Source organism: Glycine max, chromosome 11 (assembly GCF_000004515.6).
Source record: "Glycine max cultivar Williams 82 chromosome 11, Glycine_max_v4.0, whole genome shotgun sequence".
In the NCBI taxonomy this organism is placed as follows: Eukaryota; Viridiplantae; Streptophyta; class Magnoliopsida; order Fabales; family Fabaceae; genus Glycine; species Glycine max.
The window spans coordinates 13,509,752-13,535,961 of record NC_038247.2 but is presented as its reverse complement, the minus strand read 5'-3'; the positions used below and the strand labels follow the sequence as shown (position 1 = coordinate 13,535,961).

General features: G+C 33.6%; 1 protein-coding gene across 1 annotated transcript; it reads left to right on the top strand.

Annotated features, from left to right (window-relative positions):
* Positions 1-18,331: 18,331 nt before the first annotated feature.
* Positions 18,332-22,068, top strand: LOC100794271 (ras-related protein RABA4d). Its single transcript, XM_003539084.4, has 2 exons — positions 18,332-18,558; positions 21,446-22,068. Exons 1-2 carry the CDS (start codon positions 18,332-18,334, stop codon positions 21,888-21,890), a joined length of 672 nt encoding a protein of 223 aa, XP_003539132.1. The 3' UTR covers positions 21,891-22,068.
* The last annotated feature ends 4,142 nt before the right edge of the window (positions 22,069-26,210 follow it).

Sequence of the window (26,210 nt, the reverse complement as noted above, 5' to 3'; positions counted from 1 at the left end):
AATCCAACAACAACAACAACAGCCCCAGAAACAGCCAACAGTTGAGGCTCCTCCACAACCTTCCCTCAAAGAACTTGTGAGGCAAATGACTATGCAGAACATGCAGTTTCAACAAGAGACCAGAGCCTTCATTCAGAGCTTAACCAATCAGATGGGACAATTGGCTACACAATTGAATCAACAACAGTCCCAGAATTCTGACAAGCTGCCTTCCCAAGCTGTCCAAAATCCCAAAAATGTTAGTGCCATTTCATTGAGGTCGGGAAAGCAGTGTCAAGGACCTCAACCCGTAGCACCTTCCTCATCTGCAAATGAAAATGCCAAACTTCACTCTACTTCAGAAAAAGGTGATAACAAAAATTTACCTAACAATTTCTGTGCAGGTGAATCTTCCACTGGTAATTCTGATTTACAGAAGCAACACATCCCTCCTCTTCCATTCCCTCCAAGAGCAATTTCCAACAAAAAAAATGGAAGAGGCAGAGAAAGAGATCTTCGAAACATTCAGAAAAGTAGAGGTAAACATACCTCTGCTGGATGCAATAAAGAAAATTCCAAGATATGTCAAATTCTTGAAGGAGCTGTGCACTAATAAGAGGAAGCTTAAAGGAAGTGAACGAATTAGCATAGGCAGAAATGTCTCCGCATTGATTGGTAAATTTGTTCCCCAAATTCCTGAAAAATGTAAAGATCCAGGTACATTTAGCATACCTTGCATTATAGGGAATAGTAAGTTCGACAATGCCATGCTAGATTTAGGAGCTTCTGTTAGTGTTATGCCTCTGTCTATTTTTAATTCTCTATCTCTAGGTCCCTTGCAGTCAACTGATGTGGTAATTCATTTAGCTAATAGAAGTGTTGCCTATCCTGTTGGTTTCATAGAAGATGTCTTAGTTAGAGTTGGTGAACTGATTTTCCCTGTTGATTTTTATATTTTGAATATGGAGGATGGATTTTCTCAAGGATCAGTTCCTATCATTCTAGGCAGACCCTTTATGAAAACTGCTAGAACTAAGATAGATGTTTATGCAGGCACACTATCCATGGAGTTTGGTGATATAACTATTCATTTTAATATTCTGGATGCTATGAAATACCCATATGAAGATCTTTCTGTATTTCGTGCTGAAATAATTGACCATGTTATTGATGAATACATGATTGATCTTTACTCTAATCTGCATGCCTCTCACTCTTCATGCATTGAGTCTGAAATTGTACTTGATCATATGTCTGAATTTGATGCTGAAAGTGATATTGATTGCATGTCTGGTGGTGGTGTTTTACCTCTTGAGATTGATTTTATAGAGTCAGATAGGACTAACCATGTTTCAGGAAGTACACATACCTCTGACTTTCTTTATGAGGTACAGGCTGAGAAACCATCTCCTTCAACCACTATCCAGCCAACCACACCTGAATTGAAGCCTCTGCCATCAAATTTAAAATACGCTTACTTGGATGATAGCAAAAGTTTTCCAGTGATTATATTTGCCTCCCTTGCTAATGAGCAAGAGGAGAAGTTGTTGTCTGCTCTCAAGAAGCATAAGAAGGCTATAGGCTGGACCTTGGTGGACATTCCTGGTATTAGCCCATCCACATGTATGCATCGAATAAATTTAGAGGATAGAGCTAAACCAGTAAGATAGCCACAGAGAAGACTCAACTCGATGATTCTTGATGTAGTGAAGAAGGAGATAACTAAGCTTTTGCAAGCTGGAATCATTTATCCTATCTCTGACAGCCAATGGGTGAGTCCCGTTCAGGTAGTCCCGAAGAAGACCGGCCTCACAGTGATAAAAAATGAGAAGGAGGAGCTGATTCCTACTCGGGTGCAGAACAGTTGGAGAGTCTGTATTGACTATAGGAGGCTAAACCAGGTTACCAAAAAGGACCATTTTCCCCTGCCATTCATTGACCAGATGCTTGAACGCCGGGCAGGTAAATCTCACTACTGTTTCCTTGATGGTTTTTCTGGTTATATGCAAATTACTATTGCTCCTGAGGATCAGGAAAAGACCACATTCACCTGCCCCTTCGGCACTTTTTCCTATAGGAGGATGCCTTTCGGCCTATGCAATGCCCCTGGTACCTTCCAACGGTGCATGATTAGTATTTTCAGTGATTTCACAGAAAATTGCATAGAGGTGTTTATGGATGATTTCACTGTGTATGGATACTCTTTTGATGGTTGTTTGGATAGTTTGGAAAATGTTTTGAATAGATGCATTGAAACTAACCTTGTTCTAAATTTTGAAAAATGTCATTTTATGGTTGAGCAAGGTATAGTTATAGGCCACATTATTTCCAATAAAGGTATTTAAGTAGATTCTGCAAAAATTTTCGTTATTTCACAATTGCCTTACCCGTCTTGTGTGCGAGAGGTGCGATCTTTTCTTGGTCATGCAACATTCTACAGGCGCTTTATAAAGGATTTTAGCAAAGTAGCCCTTCCACTATCCAACTTTTTGCAAAAGGAGGTGGAGTTTGACTTTAATGACAGATGCAAAGAGGCTTTTGATCGCCTCAAAAGAGCACTGACTACCACCCCCATCATCCAGGCACCCGATTGGACAGCCCCTTTTGAGCTTATGTGTGATGCATCAAATTATGCATTGGGGGCTGTCCTTGCTCAGAAAATTGATAAATTGCTCAGGGTGATATACTATGCTTCTAGGACTTTAGATGCTGCCCAAGCGAATTATACTACTACTGAGAAGGAGCTTCTAGCCATAGTTTTTGCTCTTGAAAAATTTCGATCTTATTTGCTTGGTACCCGCATTATTGTTTATACTGACCATGCAGCTCTAAAGTACTTGATGAAGAAGGCTGATTCTAAGCCTAGATTGATCCGATGGATGCTCTGGCTTTAAGAATTTGACTTGGAGATCCGTGATAGGAGCGGAGCACAAAATTTAGTTGCTGATCATTTGAGTCGGATCGAACGTGTATCGGATGCGAATTCACCCATTCGGGATGATTTCCCGGATGATCATTTGTATATACTGTATAGTATTTCTAACTCTCTTTCTACTCCCTGGTTTGCTAACATTGTCAATTATTTAGTTGCTTCTGTTTTTCCTCCCTTAGCATCTAAAGCCCAAAAAGATAAAATTAAAAGTGATGCTAAGCATTTTATTTGGGATGACCCCTACTTGTGGAAATTGTGTAGTGATCAGGTCATTAGACGATGCATTCCAGATCATGAGACTGACTTAGTCCTGCAGTTCTGTCATTCTTCCGCACCGGCAGGTCATCTAGGTGTTCAAAGGACAGCTCACAACATGCTTGATTGTGGTTTTTATTGGCCCACCATCTTTAAAGATGCGTGGAAGATCTGCAGCACTTGTGAGCAGTGTCAGAGAGCAGGAAATACACTTACATGGCGACAACAAATGCCTCAGAAACCTATGCTATTCTATGAGGTGTTTGATGTCTGGGGTATAGATTTCATGGGCCCTTTTCCTGTCTCTTTTGGTTATGTTTACATTCTCCTTGCAGTTGACTATGTTTCAAAATGGGTGGAAGCCAAGCCCACTAGAACTAATGATGCTAAAGTTGTTGCAGATTTTGTCAGGTCTAATCTGTTTTGCAGGTTTGGAGTACCTAAAGCAATTGTTAGTGATCAAGGAACCCATTTTTGCAACAGAACAATGCATGCCCTGCTTAAAAAGTATGGGGTGGTACACAGGGTATCCACACCATACCACCCCCAGACCAATGGACAGGTAGAAATTTCTAACAGGGAGATCAAGAGAATTTTAGAGAAGATTGTGCAGCCAAGCAGGAAAGATTGGAGTACCAGGCTTGATGATGCTCTCTGGGCACATCGGACTGCCTACAAAGCACCCATAGGAATGTCTCCTTATCGGGCTGTCTTTGGAAAGGCATGTCATCTTCCAGTGGAAATTGAGCACAAAGCATACTGGGCAGTGAAGACTTGCAACTTCTCTATGGATCAAGCTGGTGAGGAAAGAAAGTTGCAACTGAGTGAGTTAGATGAAACCCGCCTAGAAGCCTACGAGAATGCCAAGTTCTACAAAGAAAAGACCAAGAAGTTCCATGATAGCATGATAGTTAAGAAGGACTTCATGGTTGGGCAAAAAGTGCTATTGTATAATTCTAGGCTTGGACTCATGAGTGGTAAGTTGAGGTCTAAGTGGATTGGTGCTTTTGTTGTTACTAATGTTTTTCCTTATTGATGCAAGCTCCATTGGAGCTTGTAGCCCTAGGATCTTCTTCATCAATGGATTACTTTGCTTCTTGGAAGATGAATGGCAGCGGAATGGAGAAAGGGAAAGAGAGAGGAGACGCCACTTCAAGGAGAAGATGAGTCTAGAAGAAGCTCACCACCATAGGAGGCCATGGATAAGAGCTTGGAGGAAGAAGGAGATGAATGAAGGGAGAGGGAGAGAAGAGCACGAAATTTTGTGCTCTAAATGAGCTTTGAAATCTGAAGTTTAATATTCAAATCATCAAAGTTGAAAAAAATGCACACACATGACCTCTATTTATAGCCTAAGTGTCACACAAAATTGGAGGGAAATTCAAATTTCACTTGAATTTGAAATTGAATTTGTGGAGCCAAACTTTGGAGCCAAAATTTCACTAATTATGATTAGTGAATTTTAGTTATGGTTCAGCCCACTAATCCAAGATCAATTCCAAGATTCTCCACTAAGTGTGCTTAGGTGTCATGAGGCATGAAAAGCATGAAGGACATGCACAAAGTGTGACTATATGATGTGGCAATGGGGTGTAGTAAGCAAATGCTCACCTCCCCCTCTAAAATTTAATTGGATTGGGCTTCTACCAATTCAATTAAATTTATTTCCAACCACACACATCAAATATCCACTTAGTGCATGTAAAATTACAAAACTACCCCTAATACAAAAACTAGTCTAGGTGCCCTAAAATACAAGGGTTGAAAAATCCTATATTTCTAGGGTACCCTACCTACATTATGGAGCCCTAAATACAAGGCCCAAAAATAATGAAACCTTAATCTAATATTTACAAAGATAAGTGGGCTCGTACTTAGCCCATGGGCCCGAAATCTACCCTAAGGCTCATAAGAACCCTAGGGCCTTCTCTTGCATCTCTGGCCCAATCTACTTGGAGTTTTCTATCCAATGCCCTTGCGGGGTAGGATTGCATCATGTGGGACTTAACATTTTTCATGATCAAGTGACCTACTCGGGAGCTGATTTTGATGGAAGGTGCTTTTGGTTTCAAAGATGTAAGGATGAATTTTAAATTTTCCAGCAAGCTTTCCAATGACTGAAACAATACATCAAACAGACAATTATAACTCAAGATATGACGGGATTTTTCTAGGGTTTTCGTCTTAAAACTAACACTAAACTTAGATAATTTTTCAAGCATTCTAATTATAAATAGTTGATTTAACACTCCTCTAACACCAAATATAATAGGTATAAGACTAACATAATTGTATAACAACAACAACAAGAATTTACAAAAAATATAACAATTTTATAAGAATTGAATTTATCTTCTTTATACAATAAATTATAATCTTTAGCTTGCCTTTTACATAAATCAACATGTTTAACACTTAAAAAATCAAAATAAATGTAATATTTACTACAATATAACAAATTTATAATAATAATAATAATAATAATAATAATAATATATCTATTTTTTAAAATAGGCTGACCTATTAGGTTAAAAGACTTTCTGAGTCACTACAAGAAAAATGACCTATGCTTACGAACACCTTTTTCCTAGAGACATGAATTAGTGTAGGTAAATCTCAAAAGTACTTCTACCTACAAATGACTAATGTAGGTAAAACTCAACCACTTGTACCAACCATTATTTGGTGTAGGTAAATTCATTAAAACTAAAAAAAAGACTTCTACCTACAACTACATTGTGTAGGTAAAACTCCAAAAAACTTGTGCCTATGGTTGATTAGTGTAGGTAAAACTCAAAAGGATTACTACCTACAAAAGCACAGTTTAGGCAAAATTCTAAAAAACTTATACCTACAACTACGAGATGTAGATAAAACTTCATAAAACTTGTGCCTATAATTGGTTGGTGTAGGTATACCCTCAAAAGTCTTATACCTATGATTGTTGGTATAGGTAAAACTCTTTAAGACTATTTGAATTTGAATACTAGTCTCTTGTTTTTTTTTCTCAATATCAAAAAATAACCATTCAATTTAAATTAATTTTTAGTTAATAATTGTTCAAAATTTTAAAGATAAAATATATTAATTAATAATATTAAATTTTAATTTAGATTAACATTATTTTATGGATTAATTTAATTTATTATGAATTGTTTACTCAATAGAGGAGAAAATATTTACCAAATGATTAAAATGAAAAAATATGAAAAAAAACAATTTATTTGTGCTTTACAAAGCCTCTCTTCCATTACGCTTACTTGTTAAACCTCTCTACAATTGTGAATTGGCTGAACAATGGCATTAAGAGCTTTTCTACTCCAAGTTTTTTCCATAACTCCTTACTTTTATTGTGATTTGTTTTTTGATTTTGAAATTTCGTGTTCTTCTACTCATGGTTTCATTTTTTATTTACTCCATTGTGATTTGCTTCTCGATTTGAACTCTAGTGTTCTTTTACTTGCAACTTGCTTTCCACTCTCAAAATTTTCTTTTCAATTTGATGTCGTACAAACTTTTGTGTTCTTCTACTCGTAATTTTTTTTCCACTCTCGTTCTTTGCTGCTCCATCTTATGATCTCTCGGTCCAACCCTCATTTTCTCCATCTTGCAGGATTTCAATTCCGCATAGTCACGTGATTTTTAATTTCGTGCAGTCACGTGATTTTTGTAAGGTATATCAATTTGTTTTTTTTTTTCTCTCAATTTTTTTATACTCACTTTCTCTTTCATACTCACTTGACTTGTTTCAACCCTTTTAGGTTAGTTGCTGCACATTTTTTAGTTGAGAGTTGAGACATTGAATTGATATTTTTTGTTACACGTCCTAATGGAATCGTTTTACTTTGCCTTTTGGTTCAAAATTGTTTTTATTTGGTTATGAATTTGCCTACTTCATGCATGTAATGCTAATAAATATTGTTGCTTCTCCTAGTTGGAATTCATTCTTGTGGGCATGTGGATATGTTAGGTGAGAGTGTTTATGCTTGTAAATTTGTAGGTATAGATCTATTTTAGTGATTTTGACTTGTCATTTTTGTTGAATTGTCATTCAGAATGGTATTTGATTTTGGAGTGTCACTTGGTAATTGGTATAACTTCTCGGATTTTCTTTCACATATTTATTCCATTTTGTGGTTGCAACTTTGGGTTGATGACTGAGTAGTTAAAAACTGGTCATTGTTATGAAATGGTATTGGAATCGCGAAAATATGATTAGTGATGGAAGCTTGCTTGTGAAGCTTCTATGGAGGCTGGATCTTTGAGCTTCAATGGTGATTTTCCACCATGGAGATGCAGCGGAAGGCAGAGGAGAAGAGGAGAGGGGAGGCACCATCCACAAGGGAATAAGCCATGGAAGAAGGAGCTTCACCACCAAGAATGTGCCTTGGATAAGAAGCTTGAAGAGGATGCTTTAATGGAGGAAAAGAAAGAGAGAAAGGGGGAGCACGAAATTGAAGGAATAAAAGAGGGAGAGAAGTGGAACTTTGAAGTGTGTCTCATAAGACTTTCATTCATCAAAGTTACAACAAGTGTTACACATGCTTCTATTTATAGACTAGGTAGCTTCCTTGAGAAGCTTTCTTGAGAAAACATCCTTGAGAAGCTTCTTTGAGAAAACTTCCTTGAGAAGCTAAAGCTTAGCTACACACACCCCTCTAATAACTAAGCTCACCTTCTTGAGAAGCTTCCTTGAGAAGATTCCTAAAGAAGCTACAGCTTAGCTACACACCCCCCCTATAATAGATAAGCTCACCCCCATGCCAAAATACATGAAAATATAAAAATAGTCCCTACTACAAAGACTACTCAAAATGCCCTGAAATACAAGGCTAAAACCCTATACTACTAGAATGGCCAAAATACAAGGCCCAAAAGAAGGAAAAACCTATTCTAATATTTACAAAGAAGAGAGGACCCAACCTTGGTCCAGGGGTTCATGAGAACCCCAAGGCCTTCTTTAGCAGCTCTAGCCCAATCCTCTTGGAGTCTTCTATCCAATACCCTTGGGGGGTAGGATTGCATCAATTAGTATGTATTTGGTCATGGATGACACTATAGTTAAGTGGGTTATGATAATACTCAAAGAAGTTTGATGATGATTAATTTGAATCAAATACTTACTCGAAATTCAGTTTCTTTTAGATTTTTCTAGAAAGTTTGGTCTTGTTCTGAAGGATCATGAGTGGCTAAAATTATGAATTAGAGTCTCTCAGCCTTATTTCTTATCATGAAAGATTGTTATATGCTCTTATCAGTTTCAAATAGGCAAAAAGTGTACCTCACAAGTTTCCAAATAAGTTTCTTTTTTCAAGTGCATGTGCGAGTAAGTTGACAGGGCAATTGCTAGTTGCTAGCCTATAACTTATAGATAAGTCAGTATAGTAGGCAGTGGAGCTGCAACTTTCAGGTTGTCTTGCTACCACTCTTGTTGTCTCTCTCGATTTTTTTATGCTCACTTTCTCTTTTGTAAGTTTCCAAGGCTTAACCATGTTGTTCCTTGTTGATTACTGATAATTAGAATGGAGTTTTCATACCTTTTGGGATTTCATTTTTTTTAGTTCAGAGTTTGATATTATCATTTTCTGCAAACATTCTTCAATCTTGCTAAAGTAATCTGATGCGATTTCAAAAGTGAGGACTCTTATGCTGAATTAACTCTGATTTGGCAAAAGTTGAGGATGCATGAAGTCGTTATTTTGTTATTTATTTGAGAAAGCGAATGGTGTTTTTCAATATAAAAAATTAATATCATCTCTGATCTCATTCTAAGAATTCTTAAGGTGTTCTTCATTGGCAGTGGCTTGCAAATTTGACAGGCACTTCAATTGCAGCTAGAAGTTCGAGGCATCTTCATGAAAAGCTAGTGGTATATTTGTTATATTTTATAACCTCTTGGCTACTATATCAGTATATCCTCATGTTCAGCAAACCTTGCAGGTTCATATTTCGTACTTCATAGTTATGTTCTCTAAACAATGTTCCCTAATTTCAAATTGTCTTTCTATTTGAGACTTAACCTTGTGTACAAAATCAACATATAGAGTTTTCTCATGTACATGGCTTTCATAACTAGAATCATGTTAAGTGCAATCTCTTTGATATCAATGCCATGGTTAGATTTACAAGAATATCCAAAATCTATTTTTCTTCTGTAAAGCCAGACTGGGAATCCCTTAACTTTTTTCCCATAAGGAGTTCTACCTTGCTGCAGAATAAGAAAGGTGAAATAAAGATAACAACACCTGAAGTGAAATTATGACTAAAAAAGAAAGAAAAGAAGATAGAAACAAATTAATACCTCTTTTGAAGATACAATGTGATAAGCAACTGATTTAGCTTGCATTCTGTGAGCTGCATTTCCTTGAACCTTATCCACCATTCTTAATACAGGCATTGGATTCAAAAGGCAGAATCGAGGAAATAGACCCCAAGTCATAGTTGTGTAGTTTGCATATTCACTGCAATTATCACTTATCCACCATTCTTAATCCATGCATATTACTTTCATACCACTGAGTTCAGCCTCGTCCTTCTCAACCATTTTCAAGTGGATAATATATGGTTTGAGATCTCTGCCCTCCGTATTTTGACAACATATTTAATTGCCACAATTCTAAAAATAAATTATTTGTACAAGATAATTAATTTTTGCACACTTAAAAATAATAAAAATAAACCTGTTGTGGTCTCTCTCTCTCTGTATACAGAGAGGGGGGATGGATATAGCATAGGATTTATATAAATTATGATAGAAAGCAAAATCATTTCTCATTCCCTCAAGTTTTTCCTCTTGCAACAATAAATGCATATTTTTATTATTTAAAAATAGATAAATGTAAAAGTCGTAATAAAAAGCATAAATATTTATCTGTTATAATTTTATTATATAATTTATTTAGAAATATATAATTTAGAAATATATGAAACGAATTAACCGTGCATGAAACAAAGGATGGAAAAATTTTATGCCCTTGTACCAAATGTGGCAATTGCAAGTGGTGCTCTCGGATGGATGTTTATGAACACATCATTAGTAATGGGTTTCTAAAAGGATATGTTACTTAGATCTTTCATGGTGAACAAGTTGGCACATCTAGTTCTTTGGGTACATCTCAAGTAGAAGGGGAGTTTGATCATGATATGGATACATTGGTTCATGATGCATTCATAATGCATGCAACTAATGAGAGTGATGATACATATATAAATATGAAGGATGGAGATTCTAGAGCATTCATGAATGGGCCTAGTGCTCAACAATCTGAAGACAACAATAGTTCAAATAAGTTCTATTAGCTGTTAAGGGAGACAGAGAAAAGTCTTATATAGGTTGTAAGAAGTTTACAAAATTGTCATTCCTTGTACATTTGTATCACTTAAAGTGTCTAAATGGGTGGACCGATAAAATTTTTTGATGTTGTTAGAGTTGTTAAGTGATGCATTACTAGAAGAAAATACTTTGCCCAAATCATTTTATGATACAAAGAAGATTATTTCAAGGTTGGGTCTATCTTATGAAAAAATTCATGTTTGTCCCAACGAATGCATATTGTATAGGAAGGATTTGGCTGATGCTGAAATTTTCCCTAAATGCAATTTGTCAAGATCGAAATGCAACTCTAATGATGTTGAATATAGAAAAAGATACCAGCAAAGATTCTTTGTTGGTTCCCTCCTATACCTAGACTGCAAAGAATTTTTGTATCACCAAAACTGCTTGTTCTATGATATGGCATGAGGTTGGTCGAACTAAAGATGGACTCTTGAGGCATCCAGCCGATTCATTTGCTTGGAAGGATTTTGATCATCAGTATCCTGATTTTGCTTGTGACGCTCGTAATGTTCGACTAGGTTTGGCTTTTGATGGCTTTAATCCTTTCAAAACTATGACAATTTCCCATAGCATTTGGCCTATTATCTTGATTCCGTACAATCTTCCTCCATGGATGTGTATGAAGCAACCTAATTATATACTTTCATTGCTTATTCCTAGTCCAAAAGGTCCAGTTATGAACCTTGATGTTTATATACAGCCTCTTGTGGAAGAATTAAAGGAATTATGGGAAATTAGGGTAAAAACATTTGATGCATGTAAAAAAGAGTCATTCTAAATGCATGTTGTAATTATGTGGACTATTAATGATTTTCCTGCTTATGCAAATTTGTCTAGTTGGATCACTAAAGGCCAATATACTTGTCCATGTTGTGGTTTTGAGATTGGCTCAAAGTGGTTGCGTTATGATAGAAATTTTTGCTATATGTGTCATTGTCGTTGGTTAGAGCCCAATCATAAGTGGAGATACAATAAAAAAGATTTTGATGGAACCCAGGAGTTTAGAGCTCCACCTGATCTACCTAGTGAAGATTTTTCTTTGAGACAGATGGAATATCATGGAGTTGGGGATTGGTCACCATGGAAAAAGAGAAGTATTTTGTTCATACTGCCTTATTGGCAACATAGTGTGCTCCGTCATAATCTTGATGTTATGCACATAGAAAAGAATGTGTGATAACATTATTGGGATGTCGTTATAATTAGAAGGTAAGTCAAAGGACAATGATAAGGCATGCTATGATCGTGTTGATATGAATATTAGAAGCCAATTACATCCAAAGATGCATCCAAGTAAAGGCAAACAATAATTTCCTAGAGCTTGTTACCAAATGACTTCAAAGGAGAAAGAAACATTTTTGGAAGTTCTCAAAAAAATAAAAGCTCTTGATGAATATTTGCCTAATGTTTCAAGATGTGTGCAAGTGAAGGAACACAAAATATTCGGTCTCAAAAGTTATGATTGTCATCTATTAATGCAAGAGTTTCTTCCTATAGCTATGAAAGGTTGTTTGCCGAACAAAGTGAGTTTAGCTATATCCTATCTTTGTTGTTTCTTCAAGGAGTTGTGTGGCAAGGTGCTTAATGAGCATAATTTAGAGCACTTAGAGCATCAAGTAAAACATTATGCCAATTGGAACAGATTTTTCCTCCATCTTTTTTCACCGTAATGGTACATTTGGTAATCCATTTGGCACATGAAGCAAGAGTTTGAGGTCCTGTACATTATCGATGGACGTATCCTATTAAATGGTATGAATACTTTTTAATAATTTTAAAACATTCTAGAGTTATAAAGTAAAATGATATTATCTTAATTTGTAACCAAAAATTTTCTTTTTAGGTTCCTTTTGACTCTAAAGTCATTTGTTTGTAATTGAGCACATCCAGAAGGATCTATTGCAAAAGGATATTTAGCTCATGAGTGCTTGATATTTTGTTCAAGATATCTATCTAGGGTGGAGACTCGTTTTAATCGATCTGCTCAAAATGATGATTCATGTTTTGTGGAAAATGCAAGTGTTTTAAATCCTAGAGGTAGACCATTGGGGAGAAAGAAGCAAGTTGGATTCAATGTGAAGAAGAGAAAAAGAGCTTCTCAAATTTCTCTTGATAAGAAAGCATTGGTTCAAGCACACAGATATGTGCTTTTCAATAGCAACAATGTTGACCACTTTCGAAAATAATACAATTTTTTTCATGTTCATTTAATTATTGAAATTTTGTATAATATCTTTCTATGAATGATAATGCTTATTTTTTCTAACCTCTTTTACATAGAGCCCATATTGATCTTATCAAGAGACAAAATCGTCGATTATCTCCATATGAAGTTGACAAAATTCATAGTAAAGAATTTCCAGATTGGTTCCATTAACGAATAAGTTTAGGAAGCATCAATAATGTTAAATTTTGCATTCATTTAGAATTTTAGCCATTTGAAATAAAATTGTGATAGGTTGCTCGATTGGAAGAGCAAGACAACACTCTAGTGACAAATGATATCAAATGGTTAGCACGTGGTCCACTAGAAATAGTGAGAAGATATAGCAGGTACATTGTTAATGGAGTTAGATTTCATACAAAGACACATGAAAGGTGCTTGAAGACTCAAAATAGTGGCATTATTGTAACTGCTAAGACATTAAGTTATGCCAGCTCAAGAGATAAAAACCTAATGGAAGGAGAAATCCACTACTATGGTGCACTAACAGATATAATTCAACCGGATTATTCAGGAAAATATAAGGCTATACTTTTCAAGTGTGATTGGGTTGATATAAACAGGGGCTGCAAAATTGATAATTTTGGTATGACATTAGTGAATTTCAATTATTTGCAACATACAGGGAATGATATATGTGATGACCCATTTGTTTTTGTGTCTCAAGCTAAGAAAGTATTCTATGTGGAGAATAAAACACGAAATGATTGGCTTGTTGTTGTGCATGCTAAAATCAGGGATGTATACGATATGGGTGATGAGCAATCCAATGACATAGATCAAGGGAATGAACAAGTCTTACAAGAGATAAATCATAATGATTTGATCAGACCAGAAGCCGATGTTAGTGATGATATCATTGAAGTTACAATACCTATGGAGAACATTTTACCACATGACAAAGATAATAATTATATAGATGATGATGAGAGCGATGCAGACTTCTTTTGATTTGTTTTTGTTTGTTCTATTTGAACATTTGGTTATATCTTTAGTATACATGTATTGAACATTTTATCACATTTATATACTCTTATTGCTTTCTTTAGTTTTTTGTTATTATTATTCATTACTCTTGTGTTTATTTTTTGTTATATATAAAAATCACTCAAAATATAATGATGTTATCAGTTTTCTATCAAAAAAAACTTGGTTGTTTCCTTAATAGTTTGATTCTTGGTGATTGGAGATTGATGAAAAAAAGAGCTTACAAGCAATTTAAATTCGTATTTTAGTTAATTACATTCACACCATTTGTTACTACTTTATTCTTGTTTTATTTTTTGGCATGGTGTTTAAAAAAATCATAGTCAATAATGTAGCTATATCTAATTTTTATTTTATTTTATTTTTTGGATTGGTTTATTCAGCATACTATGGGAAAGCTTAGAAAGTTGAATATCATTCAGACAGATGGTCTATCACAAGCAAAAGAGCAATCAATTGAAAGCTCTACTGAAGCGAACCAAAATAACAACTCTATACTTGAAGAAAATGCACAATTTGAAGGAGGTATAAAGATTTTATTAACTTAATTTCTTTATTTTATATTAAATTATTTATAACACAATTGTTTATTAACTAAATCAACAATCACAAACAGAAAAACACATACAAGAAGAAAGTCATGTTCAGTCTCATACTTCTCTTGAAAGTACAAGTGAAAGTTCAACTAAAGGTAATTATACACATATGCTAGATGTGTGGGACTTAAAGTAACTCCAAAATAAATAAGCCCAGGAATGTGTGTGTGTACAACCAAGGAAATTAATCATATGAATACATCTCAACTTTGTGTGTGTGTATGTGTACAATTCTGGCTTTTTGTGTGAGAGGAACTACACTCTCGTAGGATGCACTTGTGCCCCTCCGTTTAAGTACTTCTTACCCCAATTCCACCCTCTCATCACTGCTCTCACATTCCCTGAGTGACTCAAACTCCACTCACTGCACCAATCTATTTTTTCTTATTATCAACAAAACTAGATTTTAAGACTCTCTGTGATGCTTTTTGAATTGGATGAATATTGGTGTGACTTGTGTTCATGCACAAATTATTACCTTCTGGATCTTTCTTTTGCTTACAAATTTTTCTCAATTTCCTTTTCAAGAGTCATATTTATAATAATGAATTAAACTTGGATTGGACCTTTTCTCTTGTCATTCAAGGTTGTAAAATATTTATAGAAAGAAAGCCAGTTATTGGTGTGTTTATCTCATCCTACAAGAAATTGGATTATGCTTTTTGACATTCTTGTGCTCGGGAAGCTTATAGATATTTTCCTGATTCGTCCTTCAGTTTGTGACATTTTCATACATCCAAAGTTGAACTTCCATGCTATTCGAGTAATAGATGAGATGAAGACATTTACATCTCTAGAACGATATTTGCAGCCAAAAAATAGATATGATGATCAAAAGTGAAACTTCCATGCTTTTTTGGGTTAGAATTATATGTACAATTCTGTTTGAGTTGAATATCTTTTAGAATATGATAAGATTAAATTTGCTAGTGAGTTTCTTTTTTCCATATAGTTCAAATCTATGTGTGTGTGTGTGTGTGTATTTGATAAATGTCATATCCATGAATGATTTAGGTAAAAAGAGAACCAGAGGTTATACACATATGCTAGATGTGTGGGACTTGCTAGATGGAGAATTCATACTTGTTGAAGTAGATCATTGGGGCAATCCTATTGGTTGGGAAGGGAAAACTCTACTGAATGTAATTGGGAGCTTGGTAAGGAGACACCAATGTGCTCCTATCAATTTTCTTAGCTGGAAAGACATGCTTGAGGACTATATTATTGACATGGTTGAATTAATTCAGGTATAGTATAAAACTTTATAAGTGTTGTTTCATCTTGCTTCTTGTAAAATTTTATGTCTTGTAATGTCTAACAAAATGATCTTTTTTGTTTGTTAATGATACTCATAATAGAGTAAGTTTCAATTTGTTCCTGAATTAATTAAACAAACAAAGGAAATATTGATTGATGACATGAGTCTGAAATGGAGACAATTTAAATATCAACTGAAATCAATAGGATATGATGAGAGCAAAACTAAGGAGGAAATGGTTTCTCAAATCCCAAATCCAAGGGTTGATCCTTCTCAATATTGTGATTTAGTACATTATTGGTGTTCTGAGAAGGGATAGGTATACATGACAATGTCACCAACCTTTTGCTAACATAAAAATTATATATTATATGCTTATTTTTATTATTGACTTTTTATATTTGTTGCTTATAGAAAATAAGCAACATTAACAACAAAAGGAACCGCTCAAAATATGAGGACTTGCATTGCATGGGAACCAAGAATCTTCCAAGATGGATTCATGAGATGGTTTGTCATTTTATATTTTTTTTAATATTAAATTGCTTAATACAAATAGGATGATTGATTTTTTTAACTAATGTCAGACAACAAAGGCTAAGGGAGTGCAACCTTCTAGGGTAGAAATTTATTTTGACACTCGAACTCAAAAAGATGGAAGTGTTGTTATTGAAAAGGCTACTATTGTAATTGTAAGAATTTTAATTTTTATTTCAATACTTTTTTTTGTTTTGCTCAATTTTATAATAGAAGGTTATGGTGTGAGGAGGAGTAACTAATGTGGAGATGAGTTTTGTTTAGTGACATTAAAGTATTGAGGATATTGATGTATGGTAATAATTTATAAGGTGTATTTATGTAGGATGAACTAAAAAAGAAAATAGTTGAAGTAGAGAGTTCACAAAATTTACAAAGCACCCAAGATTCTACTAATTGGACAAATGATATATATTGAAAAGTCAAAGGACCTGAAAAAAGAGGACGTGTGCATTGTCTTGGCAAGCTTCCACATCAAGCAAGTTCATCTCAAAGCTTTTATGCAAACAATAGAATTCAAAAGTTGGAGAATTTGCTTGAAAACCTTGTTGTTGTGCTTAAAGTGCGATTTGCAGAAGATCCACAAATTAATCAAGTCTTAGAAACTATAGATCAGGAGGTATGAATTTATAATTCAACTTATTCAACGATTTAACTATGATATGATACTTTACAAAGAAAAAACATTCTTTTAATTTAGGTACCTACAAATGGTTCTACTAGTAAAAATCATCAAACTACAAACAATCTCAACTAGAGGTGAGTTGAAATTTAATAATTAATATGTTGACAATACCATTTTTGTTAGCATATGGTATAACTTGTAGTGTATCCGTACTATCTATGTATGTAGTAAGTTGACATTTAATAATTAATATGTTGAAATTTTTGTTATTTGAGGAACATGATTTAGATGGTAATGAAGATGTGAGAATGCTTTGATTGGAAAAACATTGATATTCTAAATCTCTTCCGTGGTTGTTAATTAAATTCTAAATTGTACATATGATTGTCATTACCCATTGACTTGTGAAATTCAAATACACAAAATTCAAACAAAAGATATAGGAAATAATGTTTTAAGTTTCAACTTTCAAGTGTATAAATTGTTGGTGGTTCCTTCTATTTCAAGTTTCAACAATCCTTCTTTCAATTATATTATCTTTTTCAAAGAAAAAAATAAAATATATTTAATTAAAAATTATAATCAACAAAGAGTGTAATTAAAAACTATTTTTATTATTATTATATAGCATTTACCTACAGAAAATCGTAAGTACAAGTAAATTGACTTTTACCTATAGTTAGAGATTGTAGGTATAAATTAATATCTTTTACCTACACATTTGAAATGGTAAGTGTTACCTATAGTGATAGTCAAATTTGACTGTAGGTAAAAATATATCCATAGGTAAAGCCTATGGTGATAGACTATTAGTTATCACTGTATACCTCCTCAAAGTTGACGTCTAAAACATCCGTAAGACAAAGTCCTTTATACATCTACTTACAAATTTTGGACTTCTAGTGACAATTTTTATCTATAAGTATAAGTCATTTTCCTTGTAGTGAGTAGTCTAGGTTTGACCTTTTTAACTAAACAAGTTTTAATAAAAATCTTGGTTTGGTTTATTTTGTTAAAAAAAGTTTAGCACGAACTTGGACATGAGTCTCATGCAAGCTAGTTGTTGTTAACTTTGAAAAATATGATAAATTCTCAAAGAGAAAGAATTGAACTCACATTTGTTTTTTAACCTTTGAAAACTAATTTCATAACTATGAAAGTATAAGAATATTTACCATGTTTGACCGATATTTTTTTTCGCTGAATTAGTATAAGGATAGAAATCAAAAGCACGTTTTTAGTTATAATATATTATATTCCCAGTTTTTTAATATTTTAAGGAAAAATGATATATATATATATATATATATATATATCTTGCAAATTTTGTTTAACGCAAGAAAAATCAAATACATCTAGAAAGGAGGAAGAATTTGCCTTCCATTTTCTTTCTCCAATTGCATCACGTCACGCACTTCCAATTCTCTCGTCCAAATTTCCACGATCTTCCAATTTTCTTGATTCTTTATTGACATTCAATTTTTTAAATCCTTATTGATGTTCAATTTCTCATCAATCAATTAACCAAATGATGATGAGTGATGATCCCATTATATAGCGGTTAACTACAATTTGATGCACGTGGGTTAGGGAATTGCGAGGATGTCGAATTTGTACGGGGATTATAACCAAAAGATTGATTACGTGTTCAAGGTGGTGTTGATTGGGGACTCCGCAGTTGGCAAAACTCAATTGCTTGCACGCTTTGCTAGGAACGAATTCAGTCTTGATTCCAAGGCAACCATTGGGGTTGAGTTTCAGACTAAAACTCTCATCATTGATAACAAGATCATCAAGGCTCAAATATGGGACACCGCTGGCCAAGAAAGGTATACATAAAACTTTTTCCAACAAAATCAATTTATCCATTTTTAATTTTTGTTTTGCATGTGATGTAAATGATTGAATATGATCAATTCATGATTCTAGAAATCGTTTGTAGAATTATATTATTTTCCAGTGTATGATCATGTATATGATATGATGCACAAATAGTTCCTACATAAAAAAAAAGTTAATAAAAAAATTTGGACTATTATCCAAGTCCTTCAGCATGTCAAATTCATTTCTTGAAATTCAACCAAAGAAAGTGTAGCTTAACCCTCTGGATGAAGCAATTTAATAGGGAAATTTATTTTTTTAAGGAATTTAAAATTATTGATGATAAAATATCTTATTTGGATAGAGTATTTGAAAGAAGATTTAATTTTTGGTATTTTTATGAATCATTTTTATTGAACTAAAATAGTGGGATTTCAAATTCTCTCAAAAAATATAGAATTTGAAATTCTTTTTTCGGAGATGCTCACTCTAACTCGTGTTCTTGCTTGCGACTTTTTTTCGCTCAACACTCACAACTACGAGGGAGCAAAGTTTTTACGGCCGATATCGACATAAGTTATTTTTCACTAACGTTGGCTGAGGTTTTTTCCGTCAGAATTTTTTTTGTATGATGTCAACCAAAGCTACTTTTTGCCGATATCCGCTAATGTCACTCATGCGAAATTTTTGCTAATGTTGGCCAAGGATTTTTTTGGCCGTTGTCATCCAGGTTTTTTTAGTTAATGTTGACCAATGATTTTTTTGACCAACGTTGGCTAGATTTTTTCTACTAACATCGGTCATGACCAACTTTTGAGTAAATACATGTTAGGGTTTTTCAGCTAACGTCAGCTAGGTTTTTCCAACCAACATCAGCCAAAGCTATTTTTAGCCAATATCAGTTAAGGTTATTTTTTAGCCAATGTTAGCTAGGTTGTTTTGGCTGATGTCAACTAGATTTTCTTAGCCGATGTCGGTTACGATTTTTTTGTTGACATCGACTAGGGTTTTCTGGCTGACATTAGCCAGAGCTATTTCTTAACCACATTAACTAGGTTTTTTGGTTGATGTTGACTAGAGTTTTTTCTGCTAACACCAGCTAGGTATTTTTTACCAACATCGGGCATGAATATTTTTAGTTAACATCGACTAGGTTCTTATAGTCGACATCCACTAGAGCTTTTTCGGTCGGCATCAGTCAGAGCAATTTTTTAGCCAACATCAGCCAAGGCTATTTTATAGTCGATGTTGGGTAGGATTTTCTGTTTGACATTGGTTAGGGCCCTTTTTTTAGCCAACTTCGACTAGGGATTTTTCGGCCAATGTTGACCAATGATGTTTTTCGGCCGACATCAGGTAAGTTCTATCGGTCAGCATCGACAAACTATTTTTTAGCTGATATTGGATAGATTTTTTGTCAACGCCTGCTAGGATTTTTTAGGCCGACGTTGACTAAAAATAGCCTTGGTCAATGTCGTTAAAAAAAACCCTAGCTGGTGTCGGCCAAAAAAACCCTAGCCAACATTGGTTAAAAAAATCTAGTCAACATCGGCTGAAAAATAAACTCAACCAACGTTAGCCAAAAAATAGCCTCGACTAACGTTAGCTGACAAATATTCCCGGCATACTTTGACAAAAAAAATTCTATTTGATGTCGACCGAAAAATAGCCTTGGTTGATGTCAGTTTAAAAACATCACTGATTGTGGTCAGACAAAATAACCTTAGTTAAAATTATTAATATTTTATATTTATAAATTATTAAAAATTGAAAATATTTTTTAATTAATATTTCAAAATTAGATTGTGTTTATTTTCTATAAAGTTTAATATTAAAATTTCATCTATTTAAAATATAAAATTAAAATTTTGCATATGGAGAAAATTGAATTGCCATATCCAAACAAAGAATTTAAAATGGAAGAAATTTGAATTGATTTATCCAAACAAAAACATTTGAAAAATGAAAGAAATTAAAATCAAAGCAATTTAAATTCTTGGTATTTCAAATTCCTTAAAATTTTGAAATTCCTAATCCAAACACAAGAAGGATATTTCTGTGAAAAACTATGTGGATCATTTCAACTTTAAGCATAAAGAAAGGTCATTTTTTTGGCTTCACATTTATGAAACTTAACCATGACTAATAGTTGGTTTAGGAATGCCATATAAATTCATGGTCGAATGGTTGAGTTCATTGCAAGACATAAAACATTCTTCAACCTTCTTCCTTTCCCCAATCCTATTTCTTAAGTTACGTGAGTCTTGCAACTTGGGAAATTCCCTGCCAGCAACCGATGAAGCCTCATACATATTATTAGTCTAACAGTAGATTAAAGGATCTTGAGAAAATTGCACCATAAAGATAAGATTGAGACATTCAAAATATTTGAATGATTGTGGTCGTCTGAATCTCATTTTTTAAACCCTTTTTTATTTAGCTAGAATTAAAGTTCCCTTGATGTCATGTGAGCATATTTGTGAACAAAATTTCTATATTAGGTTGTTTTCAAAAGAAAGGAATCAGTAGCTTGACCTATGGTATTGTACTGTCTTCTTGAACAGATTAATAAAATTATTAGCTGGATCTTGCAATCAAGACATGCATTAATGAAGTAGTTACTACTAATTTTGACCTCCTATGCTAACTGCCTTGTGGGGTTTTGTTCATAGTTCTTCTTTTTCTATGCCCTGTGATATAAGTAATCAAAGTGTGACTACTTTTGGTTTGGCTTGGATACATATTCTGTTCTCACATCTTTGATCATTGTTGGATTCCTCTTGAATGGTTAAATTTCACATTTCATTAAAATCCTATTAGCACAAGACTAACAAATTTGAATCCCTTATTTGGTATTTTAGTTTTAGCCAATTGACTCCACTTTCTCCCTTTCAGGTACAGGGCAGTTACAAGTGCCTACTATAGAGGTGCTGTTGGGGCAATGTTAGTGTATGACATGACTAAGCGCCAATCGTTTGATCACATGGTAAAGTGGTTGGAAGAGTTGCGAGGCCATGCTGACCAAAACATTGTGATAATGCTAATTGGTAACAAGTGTGATTTGGGGAGCCTAAGAGCAGTGCCAATGGAAGATGCAGAGGAGCTTGCACAAAGAGAGAACCTTTTCTTTATGGAGACATCTGCACTTGAGTCCACAAATGTTGAAACTTGCTTTTTGACCATTTTAACTGAGATATATCGAATCCATGCCAAGAAATCACTCACTACCAGTGATGATGATATTGGGGGTTCGGGGCTTCTCAAGGGAAGCAGAATAATTGTTCCCAATCAAGAGATATATAATGGTGGAAAAAAGGGTGGTTGTTGTTTTGCCTCCTAGCTTTTTGTGTATTTTTAGTTCTTAGGAGGCATATTGCTGACTCAAGTTTTTCCTATTTATGGGTGTTTGTAGAGAGGCTAATTACTTTTCTTGGTGATGCCACGTTTAGGGTATGTGTATTTAAATTTGTAAATACAATCATATATTCTCTCTTCTTCTACAAGATGGTGAAGATGAATGGAACTTACAATTTCAAAAGGGATTTATTTAGAATTTAAAGAACAATTATTATAATATAAAGTAGTACATCTTCCAATCTCAAGGGATAAATTATCTTTGAGAGTGATATTTTGTATTATTTTGAAAAAAAATAAAACTTAAGCAAAATAAAAAGAAAAAAATATGACATGACAACGTAAATCTATTTTAGTTTGTCTTAATCAACCAACTCTAAGTTAAGATTTCGTTTAAAAAATGTTGACAATTTATAAATACAAAATGCTCATTTTTTTTTTATCCAGGATTACAAAACATTATAGAAGAAAACTGGAATCCCAACTAGGTCGATACCCAGTAACCACTTATCATCTACTCCACATCTTGATATTATTAAAGAAAATTAACGGAAAAAAGAGATAAATTACAAAAAACTTTGTGGGGGCTATACCCATGATGAGTAAAATAAAACACTAACTAAAGTGAAAGTTAGGAGTTAGGACGTTGACAACATTATCAAAGCCATTCTTGTTTCTATGATGCCAAATATACCCTAACAAAAAAATGATGGCAGCAAGAGCAACATCCCAAACCTGGGAGCTCAAAGAGAAAGTACAAGACCACATTAAAGTTATAGGGGAAGCTAAATCCAACTGACGTGCAAGCTTAGATTGAATCCAAAGCTAGATTGATAAGGCAAAAGGACACTCAAAGAAGATGCTGAGAGTAGTGTTTTAAAACCCAAACCGAACCGATAGGTCAGATTGGTCCAAGATAAAGCCTTTCGATTGTAGCTTATCACCAGAAAGAATTTTCCAGTAATAATTTCTAGAGAAGAAAAGAAGGAGAAGGTGGAATGGCTTGGTTCCAATTCTTCATCCCAAGGAACCTTATCATCACAAGGATAATAGGTATGACTTAATTCCGAATCTCCAAAAACATATCAGGAAACCAAGCTTCAAGAGATGCTGGAAGAGACTAAGAATTTCCTGAGATAAAATCTTCTACCTTAGCTTCCAACAAGCTACGTAATTGATATGGAATATTACAAAGATTCACAACAAAATCACTATTAGAAAATAATGTTTTAACATCAGTTATTAAGGACTTTCAACATCAGTTATTGACATTGAAAGTAATACTGTTAACATCGGTTTTCCAAAACCGATGTTATCATAAAATGACAACATCGGTTTTTTAAATAACCAATGTTAGATATTAAGAATTATATAAAAAAAAGTCATATATCTTCATATCAACATCGGTTTTTACCAAAACCGATGTTAACTTATTCATACAACATCGGTTTTTAAATAAAACCGATGTTAATATATACATACAACATTGATTTTTACTAAAAACCGATGTTGTTTTTTGGTTTTTTTTTAATGTGCTGTCTGTTTTTTTAATAACTCCAAATTAACTTGTAAATTTAAAAGCAGAACTACAACAAATAATTTTTATTCTGTTTTCAAATACTTTTTAGCAGAAATTCCCTAAAAAATTGATTATTTACTATGAATTAAAAGAATATTTAATATGCATCTAACATGAATTGTAAAAAATGTAAATTAACTAAACTACAATTCCAAAATTGCTTAAATGCTAATTGTTTCATTTTTAACTTTGAAATAATAGGTTGCCCACTGGATGTGAAATGCCTTCAATCTCTCTGGTTCCAATGGTCTAGCATAATTGAAATACTGCATGATATAATAAAACATAAGTTAGTAATATATAATACCAATTATAAAAAAGTGAAATACGTTTGAATTAAACAATTACCATTTTCCAATTATTCTTGAAACATCCTAAGATTATAGTTGACATCTAGTGCATGACGTAATACCCACACTCAGTGCTTCCTTTTTGTCCATTACACTAAATACATTATGAAATTTAGATATTCGATGTTAAGTACAAATCAGTCTACACAGTATTAAAATATAACTAGAAGCATTGTTTAAATGGCTTTATCTTAGGTGGATTTACTTTGTGGAGTATCGTCAAATCCTTTCAAAGCACTGTCCAATACAAACATGGATGCGTATTGTACAATTAAAATATTGATGTTCCCGACTAATGCTAATGCAAATGTATTGAAAAATAGAACTGACTTGTTAATAATTCCTTTGAGGTAGTTGTTTGGCCTATTATGCAACGAACAAAACCAGATGACAACATTTTCCTTAGGCAAAATGATGACCATTTGCCAATGTGCACTGTGGTGGAGAAAAATATAAGTTATTATACTATTTTACATTATTTAAATTCATTTGTTCAGTTTAACTTACCCATTAAAGTAGGCTCCTAGGTACACATCCCTTATTTGTCCAGATCTCTGTATGGACTATGGCTAGAGGAATCCATACACATCGATATTCCCTGCTCGCATACTTGTCTCAGTCATATGCCTATTGTTGTTAAAATAAAGTAAATTATGTATGAATTTAAAACAATTAGTTAGGTAATAAACAATAATGTAAACTGACTTACAGAATCTACAATTATATAACAGAGATACTGAGACATTGACCACCATGTGCTATTTCAGACAGATCTTCATGCTTTATGTACAAGGGGAAGTTGTCATTAAACACCCGAAACATGGTAGCATCCCACATAATCTGCAACGACTTAAGAAAAATTTGTGGGATGGTCAATGTCATCAGATATAGGGAATCATTGACATTATGATCAGACCTATCTGCAAGTTTCGCCGGTCCCACAGCTCCCTATTTATCCAACACTGTTAATTAAAATGATTTAATTATAGTGAACACTTTAATTGGACAGATTGAATCATGCAACAGACCAAGCTGTTCTTTTAAACTATATGGTAAATTCATCTTCCACTACATATTCAAGAATCACAAAGAAAAAGAAAGTAAAAGACAAACCAAACGAAAAAAAATTAGAAGTCCTAATGCACACTAGGGAACTTGGCAAGTTTTTAAGTTTCACTTATCCTATTAGTATTTCCCTCAGTCGGTTTATTAGTATTATTACAGAAAAATACATTCATGTTTGCCTCTGAATTTCATAAACCTTATCCAAATTAGAATTGAAAGAGTTTGCTAGTGCTAACTAGACCATATATGTGCTTTGAGGATTCACCCCCAACAACAATGTTCAATGGGGTAGTGCACCTAATTCATTTAAGATTTAATTTGATAGAAAAAAAAAATTGAGATGGAGTACAAGAAGAAAGGGTTAATATAAACTCTTGGGCTGGGGAAGAAAGGGCTATTCAGTCGATGTTCAAATATTATAACCAAATTATAACCCAAAATCTTATATTTAAAAAAAAACAAACTAATGGTGTTTGTTGTATTGCTTCCAATTAATATCTAAATAATTCATCACTAAAATTTTCCTCCCTTACCAATTAACTTAACCACTAGAAAACATGTGATTGTGAATCTAACTTGATATATATTGTAGGATTTGTTTCGAAATTATGGAGATTTTGTTGCTAGCAGAACTTAGTGTAGAATTAGGCCATCTAAAGAACTGGTCCAAGCCAAGAACAGGTTGCTACAACATTAGAGAAGGGTTGTTCTCTACTACTGGTGTGTTTCCAGTAGCCACAGTTTTCTTGGCTGCTGGTTTCTACCTAACATCACTATGTGCACAAAGAATGTTAGAGGAGCACGCAATATTTAGTGAACACAACTGTATTTTTATGAAAAAGAAATAGCAGTTGGTAAAAGGAGTTGAATATGAAAACAAACATTGAAGTAGTATTTTTATGATCACATAATAGAAGGCAAAATAAAAATTCAGTCCTTAAGCTTTTATTGTATCTCCAAGTAGACACTAATCTAGTAAAAGATTCATTTCTTATTAATGTTGAAAATGATACATCACACCCAAACCATGAAGTAACATCTAACTCAAGCAAGTTCATACCTTCAATTGAACGCAATAGATTATATGTTGCCTCATAGAGCAAAATTTTTCAACACTAGCTAAGCACCAAATTTTGTTTAGCACTGTAAAGTACTAGATTAACATACAACAAAATTCTATATTATATACTGCACAGTCTTTCATTAATAGATTTTTCCAAACAAAAGAAAAGTTGGTCAAATAATGAATTGTCTTTTATAAAAGACACATGAGATTTCAAATCCTGATAGTCACCCAACCCAACCTAAAGAG

What these genes read in the sequence shown, in the direction of transcription:
- LOC100794271 (XM_003539084.4), top strand. Translation starts at nt 18,332, where the DNA reads ATGTCGAATTTGTACGGGGATTATAACCAAAAGATTGATTACGTGTTC. An exon ending in GACACCGCTGGCCAAGAAAG is followed by an intron (nt 18,559 to 21,445) that starts GTATACATAAAA and finishes TCTCCCTTTCAG; the next exon opens with GTACAGGGCAGTTACAAGTG.